At 42.7% G+C, this 13,434-nt stretch overlaps 1 protein-coding gene across 2 annotated transcripts in view; it reads right to left on the reverse strand.

The window, feature by feature from the left end:
• Nucleotides 1–2,048: 2,048 nt before the first annotated feature.
• Nucleotides 2,049–13,434, reverse strand: part of LOC110087968 (proton-coupled amino acid transporter 1) — a 51,577-nt gene continuing 40,191 nt past the window's right edge. For both annotated transcript variants that reach the window (XM_072990043.2, XM_020809973.3), the window contains exon 11: nucleotides 2,049–5,845. In XM_072990043.2, coding sequence (XP_072846144.2) covers nucleotides 5,586–5,845 — 260 coding nt within the window. In that variant the 3' untranslated portion in view covers nucleotides 2,049–5,585. The remainder of the gene's footprint in view (nucleotides 5,846–13,434) is intronic.

Genomic DNA, 13,434 nt, shown 5'->3' on the forward strand with positions numbered 1-13,434 from the left:
GTTTAATATATTCTCATTGTTTTATTTTTATTGTAACTGAAGTTAGATATTAAAAGCCACATAAAAGCAATCCAAAAACATTACAAATAAAGTCACAATGGAATCCTTATAATACAATATAAAATAGGATTTATTGAATAAAATTTGGTAAAGTACATAATTCCAGTACAGCACAATCCCATACAACCATAATTTTCCCACTGGGTATATGCTAGTAATATGAAGTGTTTTCTTGCAAATGTACAAATTTAGGCACAAATAAATACACATGGACCGAGTCAGAACACACACACACGCAGACACACACGCCCCTTTGCCTGACTACAAAATCTCTTTGTTTGAAAATGACATCATGGATAATTGCACACAGTTCCTTCTATTTCTTCACTTTGTTAAAATTAACACGACTCCCTATTTGTTGGCTTAATTTGGTGCCACATATAAAAGGGACAGAAACCAGGATCCCCATCAGAGCACTTTAAAACAATACCAGTGCATCTATGCCATCCTCCAGTTAATCACTGGCAAAACTGCAAACACTGAATGATCTCATGAGATTTCAGAGGAATCTCTAAGCCTGGCTCTGCACCTGCAACAGCAGTTTTTCCAAAGGGCTTCTAGGGGAAAGCAAATAAATGCACTGTTTCATGTGTAGATTGCTGTGCATGTTTTCTATTGTGTGTATACGTAAAACTGAACACTACCAAGGTTAGGCTCTCATTGCGAGCCACTAGTAGGGAACCTGGCAAGTGATTCTCCTCCCACAGAATTTTCTGGAAAAACCCAATATACATTCAGATATTCCACATATCCACTTTTAAAAGCATGACCACTTCTCTTTGCAAATAAATTAAATCCAAATGTGCATTCAATTTAGGATAGAAATGCCCTTTTACCCATTTGCAAAACCAGAAAAGACACAACACACTTGACCCTCGAGGAGAGCCTGTATTTGTAAGATCAAACTACTATCTCCACTTGACAACAGACTTTTTTAAAAAAAATGGTTAAATGCTATTTCCCCACAAAAATGGTTAATGGTTTCAGCCTTATCTGGATTTTGTGATGAAGTTTTACAACAAGCAACAAGAAATGTGTAACACAGTACATCTGGCGGAATTTAGTCCGTATACAAAAGCTGTCTATTTGTGTTTCATGCAAAGGATATAACCGTGAGGCCACGAATGCCACCTGCCATCATCCTACAGATATGCTGAATTATATTTCCCATCATCCTGAGTCAGCACAGTTCACTGTAGTTCAATACATCTGGAGGGTGCCAGTTTGGGAAAGACTACTTTAGCTGCAAAGCATCAGAAAAAGGAAGGGAAAAGCAGATTTCAGAATCCATATACTGTACAGTGGGGTCTCTACTTAAGAACTTAATCTGTATTGGAAGGTGGTTCTCAAGTGGAAAAGTTCTTATGTAGAATCTGCATTTCCCATAGGAATGCATTGAAAACCATTTAATCCGTATCTGCTCTTTTCCGTCCATAGAAACTAATGGGAAGCTGCTATTCTGCCATCTGCCACTAGAGGGGGATATTTTTTCTTTTTTTCTTAGGTCAGGGAACAGTGTTAAAAGCACTTCTGACGAAGCTCATTTTGAAGCAATGGACTGAAAACCAATTAATCCGTTCTGGCTGTTTTTTTGTTATGTAGAGGTACGTTCGTACATTGAAGCATTAGTTCCCATAGGAACTAATGCAAAGCTGGCTAATACATACTCTACCACTAGGGGGAGAATTTTTTTTAACCTAAGATGACCTAAGGTTAAAAAAAGAGCAGGAAAGGTTTTTTTTTCCTGTTCTTATCTAGAATTTCTGTTCTCAAGTAGAAGCAAAATTTAGCAAACGGAGCTGTTCTTAAGTAGAATTGTTCTTAAGTAGGGACGTTCTTAAGTAGAGACCCCACTGTATCCCCAAAGACCACCACAGAACAAGCAATGTTAACAAAACTACAATAGTTTGATTATTTGGCACTACCTTTCTGTCCCAGTGATACATATTATAATTAGCAATAATCCATATGTGTCCCCGCAAAATGAATAATGAATACATTACTCTAAAAAAAAACTTAAAGTAGTTCAAGTCAAAATAAAGTCATTTTAAAAGATGGAAATAACTAACAACAATAACAATAATCTTCCATTTGTTTGTACACACAATGCCAGTGAACACACAACAGCCAGAATCCTGTTGGAGATACATGAATGTGCAAGTGAAATCAGTTTGCACCACCAAAATGCAATAGATTGATGAGGCACCAGTCACATTCCTTTTTACATCCCAGTCACATATGGTCATAAATGTAACCAACACTGTTACTTGGTGGCACTTTACACTTGTGACTTATGCAATGTCACTTACATATGTGTAACTCTCCAATAGGATTCTCGCCATTAGCCACTAACATTATGGAAGTGGCAGGAGGTCAGCAACAATACTTCCTTGTCTTGTATACAAGAAAGTACTGTACTACAAAGTTTCCAACCAGTGGAAGTTCTACACAAAGAAGTTGGCAAATGACTTTCTTAGACTGCAGTTACTAGAATCCCATAGCCCTGAGCACCACAGTCCAAAGTTATCTTTTTCCCAGCCTCTGGTTCAATGGCGACAGAAAAGGCATGTTGACATTCTGAATGCAATCCCTGTGGTCTTCGGTTTCTTGACACTCAAAAGCCAAAGGAATGCGGGAGCTAAATGAAGGCAAAATATAGTCTATAACCATTTCTTGTTCTCCCCACTTCTGACCCTGATTTTGCTTCTTTGCATCCACGGCCCCTTCTCCCAAATATTGTGCCACATTGCAAAAGTCCTACTTTTTGCACAGTGACTGACCCACAACAACTCAAAGCACAACATTAGCAAGGAACTGAGAAATTCTGCAGAAGTCCAGCCCACTGCTTATGGGAAATGACTTATTCTAATGCATACCCCTCACAAAGAATCTTGGAAAAAGGGTCTAAGTACTGTATACCTGCTCATAAAAGAGAGACACTCATATGAAGTTACAACTTCTTAGCTCATTTCACTTTCTCTACTCTTATTCCTAGGAACATTGTGCAGGTGTTCTATATAATATCAACTACAACTCTTGTGGCAACATAGATAGAATATGAATAGGCACAAAGAAAGACAGTGTCACAGCAGAGCTCTGCTCTGTAAAGGATCCAATATTCCAATGTCCTAGACTCACTGGGAAAAACTCAAGTAATTTCAGGTAATGTTTCAGAATTAAGTAACGGAGACAGTAGACTGAAGGTACCTGGTGTGCTTATAATCTCCTGCCTCTATTGCCATGTAGGAAGAGGCGTTTTGGCCAGTGAAAGCTGGCTCACCTCAGTGGGCACATTTGTCATTTAAGGGCATGAGAAAGAGGACAGGAAATTAATCTGAACTGTCTCTTACAATGGTATCAACATAAAAAGTGGAGAGAAGAGGATTGACCATGATGATTACAGTATATATTTAAGAAGTCACTCTCTATCCTTTAACAAAAAACGTCAATTAAAGAACGCAGGTCACTCCTACTTCTGCCTGAGTAAATGCCTGTCAAAAATGACACTGGAACACAAAAGTGCCACCGCTGGAGAGACATCTGTGACTGCTCATGTAATCCCTTATTCCCAGCTCTGTGCTTGGGCAGTGGAAAGACTGAAATTGTATGCACTTCACGCTGTTGTAAAGAAATCCATACAGAAGGGCTGTTCTCAAAAAGAGAAACCTCAGATACTGCACCCATGATCTTATTATTTGCTCATTAATTGAAAAAAAATAACAGTGCAATCTTACATATATCTATCTAGCTCACTGGATTCAGGAAGAGCTCCTCCCAGGTAATGGGTATAGGAGGACAACCTACGCCAGTAGTGTGGCAGTCATGGATGAGCTAGATGGAGTCAATGCAAGCGATGCATGAAGTAGAAAAAGAAATGAACTGGAAAAAATAATGTTAAATACACGATAATTGGATGGTGTTACACAATTGATTTTTTTCTTACAGGCCACTTTGTCTGCAGAATAAACTTTAACAATGGGTCTTGTTAAGATGTCAAGGCTGCAATCTTACAGAAAGCTACCTGGAAGTAAGCTCCGCTGAAGTAAGTGGAAGTTACTTCTGAGCACACATGGTTAGGGAAGTGCTGCAATTAGGGCTGAGAAAGCCGCACCTGCCAAGTCCACTTTTTAAGATAAGATACACAGGTCTTCCTCAGAGTACTGTACATGACATTTCGCTTTTTATCTCAGGCTGTTTGTGAGAACAATGTCACTTCATTACAGGGCCCTGTGCACAGCAAAGCTTCCCCCTAACCTACCGCATCTGTGCAGCAAACAAACCTTCCCCCAATCTTCCACGGAGGGTCTTCTAACATTTTGGAGCAAACTTTGCAGGGGGCAGAAGGCTGTAGAAGGGGGGGTTCTCTTCCACCAGTGGGTCTACATTTTCACTGCTAGACAGAGAGGACAACGTTTAAATCGGGGCCTGCGTTATGGAGGTTACCTGTTAGCAGCAGAGTGAGGCAGCAACATGCAGTGGCGGGGTGGTTGGGTGTAATTTTAAAGTAAGAAACTTCCCTTCATATTATCACCCTTTGATTTTGGTTTCCTTGACAAGAGAGGATCGTTTATATTGGTTTGCCAGTCCCCTCTCTGATGATACAACAGTGAATGAAATTATCTTCCTCTAAAACATTTTCCTGTCCTGCATCCTGTGCTCTTCTCCAGCAAGCATGTTTCTCTTAGTGTTTTTTAAATATCTGTTGTGTCCTGGTTTCAGCCTGGGGAGATATTGCATACAGGAGCCTGAGCTTCTAAGCATGCCATTCTTTTCTGCATACAGCCAAACTGAAGCTGCCTGAACCTGCTTATGAGACTATGCATTGCTACCAATAAACGCACCAAATCAGAGAACGATTACAGCAGGGGAAAAAAAAACAATAACAGGAAAGGGAACACCAATGTGCAACATCCACTAAAAGAAAAAAGCTTCCCCCTCTTCTCTGCTTTCTGCCATTCCCAAGTTACACACCACCTTCCATAATAAATATCAGACAATGCAATTTACACAGTAACTCAATTCTGCATTTAGAGCACCATGCACTCTTTAACATGGCCAGCAGAAGTGCTTCAGAGCTGCAACAAAGAAACTGTTATTCGTGGTGACTTCTGAACAGCACCGTGATTTGTAGACCCCCTCAAACAATCCCTGCTCCAGATGCAGAAGCGTGTAATGGCGCCAAGCCTCTTGCAGACCATTCTGTGTCTCAAGAAGGTTGACGGCCGCTCAGAAGACAACAGCAGCCCATTCCATCCTGGTTCGCTCCAATCTTCACTCTGTGAAGGCTCTTGTATCAACCCCAGGCGTGCACACAAAGAAGTGTAGATGGGCCACAGAGATCCAAGTCCTGTCCTATTCACTGCAGTGTTGTTCCTTTGTTAGAAAAAAAAAATATATAAGTATGTTTGGGAGGGGGAAAGGATCAGCCGGTCACTGCAGTTGCTACGGAGGATATCAGGATCCCATCAGGCTGCTGAAAAGTGGCACGGCAATGACGAAGTGAAAGCTGTGGAGAGGCGGAAGTGTCACGGGGAGGCACTGGTGACATTGGAAACCGTCGGGACGATGAGTTCTGCGAGAGACTCGTAAGTCCCCACCACAAATCCGCAAAAGCCTAGGAAACTGATCATGACATCTTTGGCAATGGTAAGTGGGTGCATGCCTTCCGAGGAGTAAGTGAGGATGTCCAAGAGGGGTGGGATGATCAGGGCCAGAGCGCTGCTGCTCACCGAACCCACCAGAGCGATGACGATGTCCAGCCGCGGGATCAGGATTGCTAGCAGACCTGAAACAAGAAAAACCTTTAAAACAGCAACAACAACAACACCCATCCCTGGAAGGACAGAAATTAGAGGAAAAGCACCAACCTCATTAGCAAACAAGCAAATACTTGGGGGAAAACTAATCGGAAAAAGTGCCCTGCCTTTTCATGCAACTTGAAACAAGACTTGACATGCTTGCGCCAGAGCTGTCGTGACGACAGGGATGCTTCTTGGATTACGAAACAGCCTCCAAAAGAAAGTCAGGCTACAAGAGTTTATTTTTGAGTGCTGGAGTCCTCCTGGACGAGGACTGGAGGGTGGTGTGCTTAGCCGAATTTGGCAAGGCTTCCCGCATCTGTAGAGTTCAACTTGAAACCAATTAAATTGTTACTGCTTCAAAAAAAATAGTTCTTTAAAAAGAAGCAGGAGAAGCAGCAGCAGCTGCTTGCTTTCTGAGTCACACAGTGCTTTGATCCCCCTCACTCCCCACTCCTGGGGCACAGTGAATGTCTTTCCTCATAGTATCTTGGGCAGCCTCCCCCAGCATTTCCCCTTCTCGGTAGGCTAGAGTCTAGACTACATCTCTCACACAGGCTGGGGATGATGGGCATTGGAGTCCAACATTTCTAGAGGGCACCAGATTAGTGGAAAAGGATGTAGAGCAAGGTACAGCTTTCTCCCCTTTTCCAGGAGACTACAACGCATACACAGCCACGTACAGTCTGTGCTCTACACAGGAAGAGCCACGTATTCTATTGATAATACAGACACACAGAAAGTGCAATAGAAACACTTGAGATGTAAAAAATTAAGGTATACAATTTTGATTGTTTTGTTCCTCTGCTGGTTACACAGCCACACCTTTTTGCTCCTTACAGTACGGGATTTCTGTCCTGTGACAATGTCATAGATGTTGCCCCGGGACTCCTTGAGGATGAAGCAGTTTATACATGCATAAAATATATATATTTTTAAAAAAAGACAGAAGCAAATAGCTACACACCAGCTAGGGACATAAATGTCACCTGCTTCTACTGGGGTTTTTAGGGAAGGGAGATGGATAGGTGGAGGCAGAGCAAAAGAGAAGAGACATTTCAGGAGGTATAAAATTGTTAGTGTTCAGTTAATGAAAACACAGAGCCCAATGAGACGAGACACTGGTAGAGCCTGGGAAACTTCACATCTATCAGCAACCACATCTCCCTACAGCAAGAGAAGGCAATGGTGGTCTCTAGATGTTTTGGCCTGCAATTCCCATCACATTCTATGCCAGTTGTAGTTGATGGGAGTTGTAAACCAAAGACACCTGGAAGATCAAGTTGCTCCTGCTTTGGGGGGGGGGAGCAGGATAGCTGTCCTACTGCATTCATAGAAGCTGAGCTCCCCTCAGGAATTTCCCCACCATAGGTATGGGGCACAGTGGAAGCACCACAGAGGGCAGAATATATTTAGGAGGATTCCGTTTCCTCCCCATCCCCCAGTTGTTGCTTGCTACAGATCAGGAGGAACGCCAATCTTTCCCATGCTACAAGGGAGAAAAGGCTCCTCCTTGCTCCGAAGGCCAACTTAGCACGTTACAGTGGTGCTTCAACACTGCTTACTTATTTGGAACAAATGCAGACATTCAAATAAACCAGTTGCAGCCAGCACTACTGGGTTTTGCAAATGCTTGCTCTCAAGGCTTTACAGCAATGGCAAAGTTGTCCTAAATTGGAATGGGAAGCAGGGAGGGAATGGAAGCAGGGAGAATCCTAAGGAACAAAGCATGAGATAAATGTGGTGTGGGAATCAGCGAAGGAAAACAACAAAAGACAGGATAGGGAATGTTCACAGAGCAACAAGGAGAAGCAGAGAGATGTTGTGTTTGGAGCACCAGCCAGTAACTTTGATGGATGATACAAAGACACTTGTCAGCATTTAGCATGTGTTCACATTATAGATTATCACTGTCTTCTCTGAGATTTATTCCTGCCATCTTAAAACACCAAAACAAAACAAAAACCAAGAAATGCATGCATAACAAAAACAAAAATAGCAAATTATTGCAGGACCCCTTAAGATTAACACATCCAATTTTGTATGAGCTTTTATGGATTACAACCCACGTCCTGAGACAAGAAATATAGCAGTCCTGAAATGCTCATTTTAAATTGGAATGTTTGATTCATTACTCCGGCTCTATCATGTATTTTAACTTGGCAGCACTGCATGAAGCAAAATCAAAGCAAAATTAAAACCAATCTTACAGCACAAGTGCTTACGACACAGGCGTCCCCTCATTGGGAGAAAGGTGGCTCACAAATGATACTAAATAAATAAATATCTGGCATGCTGGAGGAATCATGGTTGGATTAGTGAGATGCCCTTGATCAGAACCAAGGTAAGAAAACACAAGCCCAGAATCAGGGCCATCATTTGTACCATTGCCACCTTTTATCCTCTGCAATATGCCTCACCCTGTTCTCAAATTTAATTTCTGGTCTCCTAATTACATTAAATTCTACTGGATTTCTAGAAACCCACAGAGACAGGTTCCCTGGCCAGTCACCTACTAAACATGCTGATCAGAACTTAAAACAGGTACTTTGCTGGACTGCAATAACAAAGGTATGTAGAGACATTGTCTAACATGCTGAGAGTATGGTTGGTGGCTATGCTGCATTAGGGATTCAGGGGACTGTAATTTAAAATTAATTTAAATTTTAATAATGTAAACATCCCCAAGCTTTGAATTAAAAGGGGATGGGGAAACACTAAGGGGGTCCTTTTGAAAATGGACTTGTTTTTTCACAGCATCATTTTCATTCACAGCTAAAGTTCTCTTTTTTTCGTCGTACAGTCTTGCTGAGCAAAAAGAGGCCATGTACAGGTTGTTTAAAAACAAAAACAATCGTTTTTTATCTTGTAAATATCACGGCAGGAGATGGGAACAGGTATAAAAGACACCCCAAATGGCCTGTATACCAAAGAAAGCTACTCGTGCTTCTGTGGTAAAGTTTAGTCACAGACATATTTAAAAATTTCTGCTCTAGGCAGAATTTCAGCAGCCTACAAAACAGGCCTCTGGGTGAGCATCCTCATCCAAAAAAAAAAAAAAAAAAAAAAATCAAGGGAGGGATGTACCAGATATATTTGATGCTGAGAACTGTCACAGTTTGGACAAAAGGAAGAGAACTGGTACATCAGTTACAGAAAAGCTGCTGCATTCAAAAATCATAAGGGAAACTTAGATCGTCCAATAACATTAAGAAAAACTGGGTTCAGTGAAACTGGAAAACAAGATTATGTTTTTAGAATTACCCTGGGTTCAAATGTCAGGGCACGAAGACCCACAACTTTTTAACTAACAGCAAAAACTCAGAAGATGAACTGTGCGAATGCAAATGAGGCTTCCTGAAAGAGGAGACTAAGTATGTTGTGCCAAGCTTGCTGTTTGTTAGCAAGGGGGCTGGGTAGGGAACTCTGCTAGAGCATAGCAAGGGTTTAACACAAAAACGCTTGAGTTCCTTCAGGACGGTCTTCCTCACCATCAGCACTATGTTTCGTAGATCTATATGGATCTATCTGTAGTACCTGGGAATGTGTCTTGAAGCAAAACAATGGCATTTCCTTGCAGACAGATGCACGCCCCAGCAATCAGATCTCCAAATTTAGTTCATCTTTACCATTCCAATGACTGGTCCCAAAATGAAGCACAGTGAAGTGAAAGCATACAGAGCTCAGGAGAAGGGGGCCACATGAAAAATCTGAACTGTGTTAGGGAGTTAACTATGTGAGCGTTGTAATTTGTTCACTGTGGGGGGGGGGACCCTGACACTGAGCTAACTCACCTGTCCTCCGTTCCCCCACAGCCTTCCTCTCCGACTGTCTTCTATCGCCTGTGAGCCGCAGACTTCGCAGCCTGTGGCTCAAGAGTAACAGTCAAAACTCACGAGATCCCAGCATCATATCTCACGAGTTTTGCTTACTGCCGTGCTGGGTGAACAGAGCCGGAGCTCCGGCTCACTCAGCGGTGACAGGCAGGCTGGACAGGAGCGGCTTGCGGGCCATATGAGGCCTGTGGGCTGTACTTTGCCCATGTCTGTCCTAGACCAAGAAGAGATCAGTTCCACACAATGCATGCAAGCTCCACATCTTAAACTGAAGAGAGAGGGCACCAGCCCAACGACTCCATTACAGGACACACTGTTCAACGTCAAGAACAGTGGCAAGCAACATGTGGCCTGCTGACTGCATGCTGCCCCAGCACCTCTACACACAAACACACACGTAAACTTGATCCCTTTTGGAGGTATGTTTTCAGTGGCCCAGCACCACTGACCCCGTACCATCTAATTTTTACATGAATTTTTAAAATTTTGCCACCAGAGGGCACAAGGATGCCTTTTCAGTTAAAAAAAAAAAACAACACATTTTTTTTTCTAAGAAAAAAAATGGGGAAAGGGTCCAGCAATGGGCCTGGGCAACTCCTGGATGTCTGGAGAGTTACCTGCCCTGGCCAAGATGTTACACTGATGAAGGGGTCCTGAAATGGTGGGCTGCGTCATACTGGGGCCAAAGCCAACAAGCAACACCCATCTCTGTCTTAAGACTTTTTGTCTTTTCCATTCACCTCCTTCTTCCCCTCTCGTGTGTGTCAGAATCCAAAGAAATCCCATGTTCTGCAAGAGACGCCTGAATAAGGTGTGCAATGTCATGTTTTCAATGTTCGCCCTGTTTACTTCAGTAGACATCCGCAAATACTCTTGCCAGATACTCAAGAGCTGTATGGGAGTGATGGATGCAATGTGCCGCATGTGCTGGTACTGCGTTGTAGCACGCATGGCTTCCAGTGGAGCCAGCTTTTGTAGGAAAGGAAACTAGAGCACCGTGAGAAAACAAAGGCACAATGGCCATAAAACAGAAGAAACTGGTTTGTTTGCCAGAAAAGATTTCTGCCCACGTGCCCCTATTTTGCAATTTTTAAAACGTCATGTTTTCTGTGGGAAGAACCCAATTCCACAGTCCTGGGAGAATTGAGGACAGAACAAAACAGAACATGTTGAGGATATGTCATAGCGCATTTTATGTTTGAAAAGCTCAGCTGTGTTTAAGAGTCTCTGAGGAATGTGTGCATGAGAGAGATGGAGTGAGTGTGCTTGTGTGTGAGAGAGACAGAAAAGTAGGATTTGCAGTATGGAACCCAGACTGTAATTCCGAGAAAAGACATTGTTGGAAAGCAAGGTCAGCTCCCAAGGAATGAAGGATGCTATGAGAGTCTCTCAAAGTTAATGATCCCAACTATCGCAAGAGTGGAAGTGCTCAGCCTTTTCTTACTAACTTCAAATGTGATTGAACAAGCAACTGATGGCTTGAACTGTAAAGTGTTTTTTTCATTCTGTGCATAGAACATTGCACCCCAGCGCTCTCTCTCTCTCCTCTCTCTCTGTGTGTTCTGAGAGTTTGAATGCATGTAAAAATGCAAGTAGATAAATAGGTACCACCTTGGTGGCAAGGTAAGATCGTTCCGTGTCTAGTCGCGCTAGCCACGTGACCACGGAAGATCGTCTTCGGACAAACGCTGGCTCTACGGCTTGGAAATGGGGATGAGCACCGCCCCCTAGAGTCAGACACGACTGGACTAAATGTCAAGGGGAACCACCTAGGGATGTTCTATTGGTGCTTTTAAATATGTTAGTACTTGGGGTATTTTTTAAAAAATACTTTATTTTTGGACTCCAACTCCAAGAATAACCAGACAGAATTTTGAGAATTCCAGCCCACAGACCGCACCTGAAACACTTACATTTCATTCAGCTGGAGAAGGGCCGATCTCTAAGGGCTGTACCACTGACTCGAGCCTGTACTTTCTGTTAACATATATATAAAAAAGAAGATGCCATGATCCTTTCTTGGAGCTGCAGTTCTTTGGCAGGTGCCCACTCTCTAAGGCCCAACAGGTAGTGAGATCACAACTCCAGAAAGCACCACAGCATTTTCCCTTTTTGTACATTAACAAGAAGCACAGATTTGAGACTGCCATGCAAACTCAGAGTCAGGTCCTTCTCCAGATGAGCAAAATGTAGGGGTCTGTACAGTCTGTAGGTGTGGGTCTGTGGGCTGGAACACCCAGATTTCTGCCTGCGGAATTCTTAAAGAATTCTGGAAGTTAGGGTCACCCACCACCACTACACACACAAAAAGAGTGGTACATCCCAGCCCTGTTAAGAGTGACCACTGCTTGGTCAGCCAGCATCCATTAGCTATTCTTTCTGCCCAAATGCAGAGAGATTAGCATTGTGTTTATTTCACACCAGGTATTGTTTCTAGTACCTTTGTCACACCAGAATTCGTAGCTACCTCTTCTGGTTGCTTTGCATGCACTAATCCATTTGTTAGAGAAAGCCTTCAGAAACAGTATAAAAAAAATCAGGACTCCACTGCTTGTTTAATCCTAATTTCCTCTTTATGCGCCCCACACACACACACACGGACTCAAGCTGTCACCCCTGATTTTCTTCTCCCCCATTCCACTGCTGAATTACTATCTGAACTCAGGTTGGCTCAGGGCAGGGAGCCTTATCAGGTATTTTTCCTTGGGCCACTGGGCTGAAAGCTTTTTTTCCAGGGTTCCCCATTCCATAGTAACTCAAAGCTTTTTTTACAGCCCCCTTCCTCACAGCTCCCAGGAGTTAGGAAAGATCCACTGGGAAGGAATTTTTCAGGTCTGACCTATATGTTCATCTAGAGAGTTTTGTCCAGCCATTTTAGCCATCTTTTCTTAAATTCACAGCTCAATCTGAGAGCATGTGACAACCATCTTGCTTGAAATACCGAATAATCTCTCTCCAATTTTTAACACTCTAACTAAAGCTTTTCTTCTTTCTTTTTAAATACTTAAGAGACTAGGTATTGAATAGGACTCAAGCCCAGATTTCTAATTTATTTTATTTAGAGAGACAATTGGGATATAATCCTATGCATATTGGACTGGAAATTAGTGCAGAATGGAAAAAAATTACTTTTTTGGATTACAACCCTCAGAAAACCCACCTGGCACGGCCACACTGTTGGTGGAAATTCTTGGACTTGTAATCCACAAAAGTAAACCCCGCCCCACACACAAACAAACTGTGAATGAGCCCTAGTCAACAAAATGTAGCTTACTCTTTTGAGGGCATGCACAGGGCCAGTCTCCCAGTGTACAGCTGTTGAATCTGCTCTCCACAATGGGAAAACCTATGACTGTAGGCTCAGAGGCCACAGGTAAATAATGTTGCCTCCTCCCTCACTCCTCTGAAGACACAACCCCATCAGTGCATGCTCAGCTGGACCTGTGGAGAAACAAGGCTGTCAAAAACTCCAGTATCGAGAGCGCCTCTATGACTCAGATGACTGTCACATCTCCCAGTAAACTGGATTACTAAAACTATTGGCGGGGGGTGGGGGAGAGGCAGCAAAATCCAATTTTCCAGCTGCAGCCCCTCAGGGAACAATGATTACGCTTGCCATAGATATTGATTCAAAGAGGATTTTTTTAAATATTAGCCCTCTCTTTTCACTTGCTTAACACTTCAAAAATAAAATAAAATAAAATAAAAAAGCACCCCATCTTTGGATGCCCAAGCACTGA

The sequence above is a fragment of the Pogona vitticeps genome, chromosome 2, assembly GCF_051106095.1.
Source record: "Pogona vitticeps strain Pit_001003342236 chromosome 2, PviZW2.1, whole genome shotgun sequence".
NCBI lineage: Eukaryota > Metazoa > Chordata > Lepidosauria > Squamata > Agamidae > Pogona > Pogona vitticeps.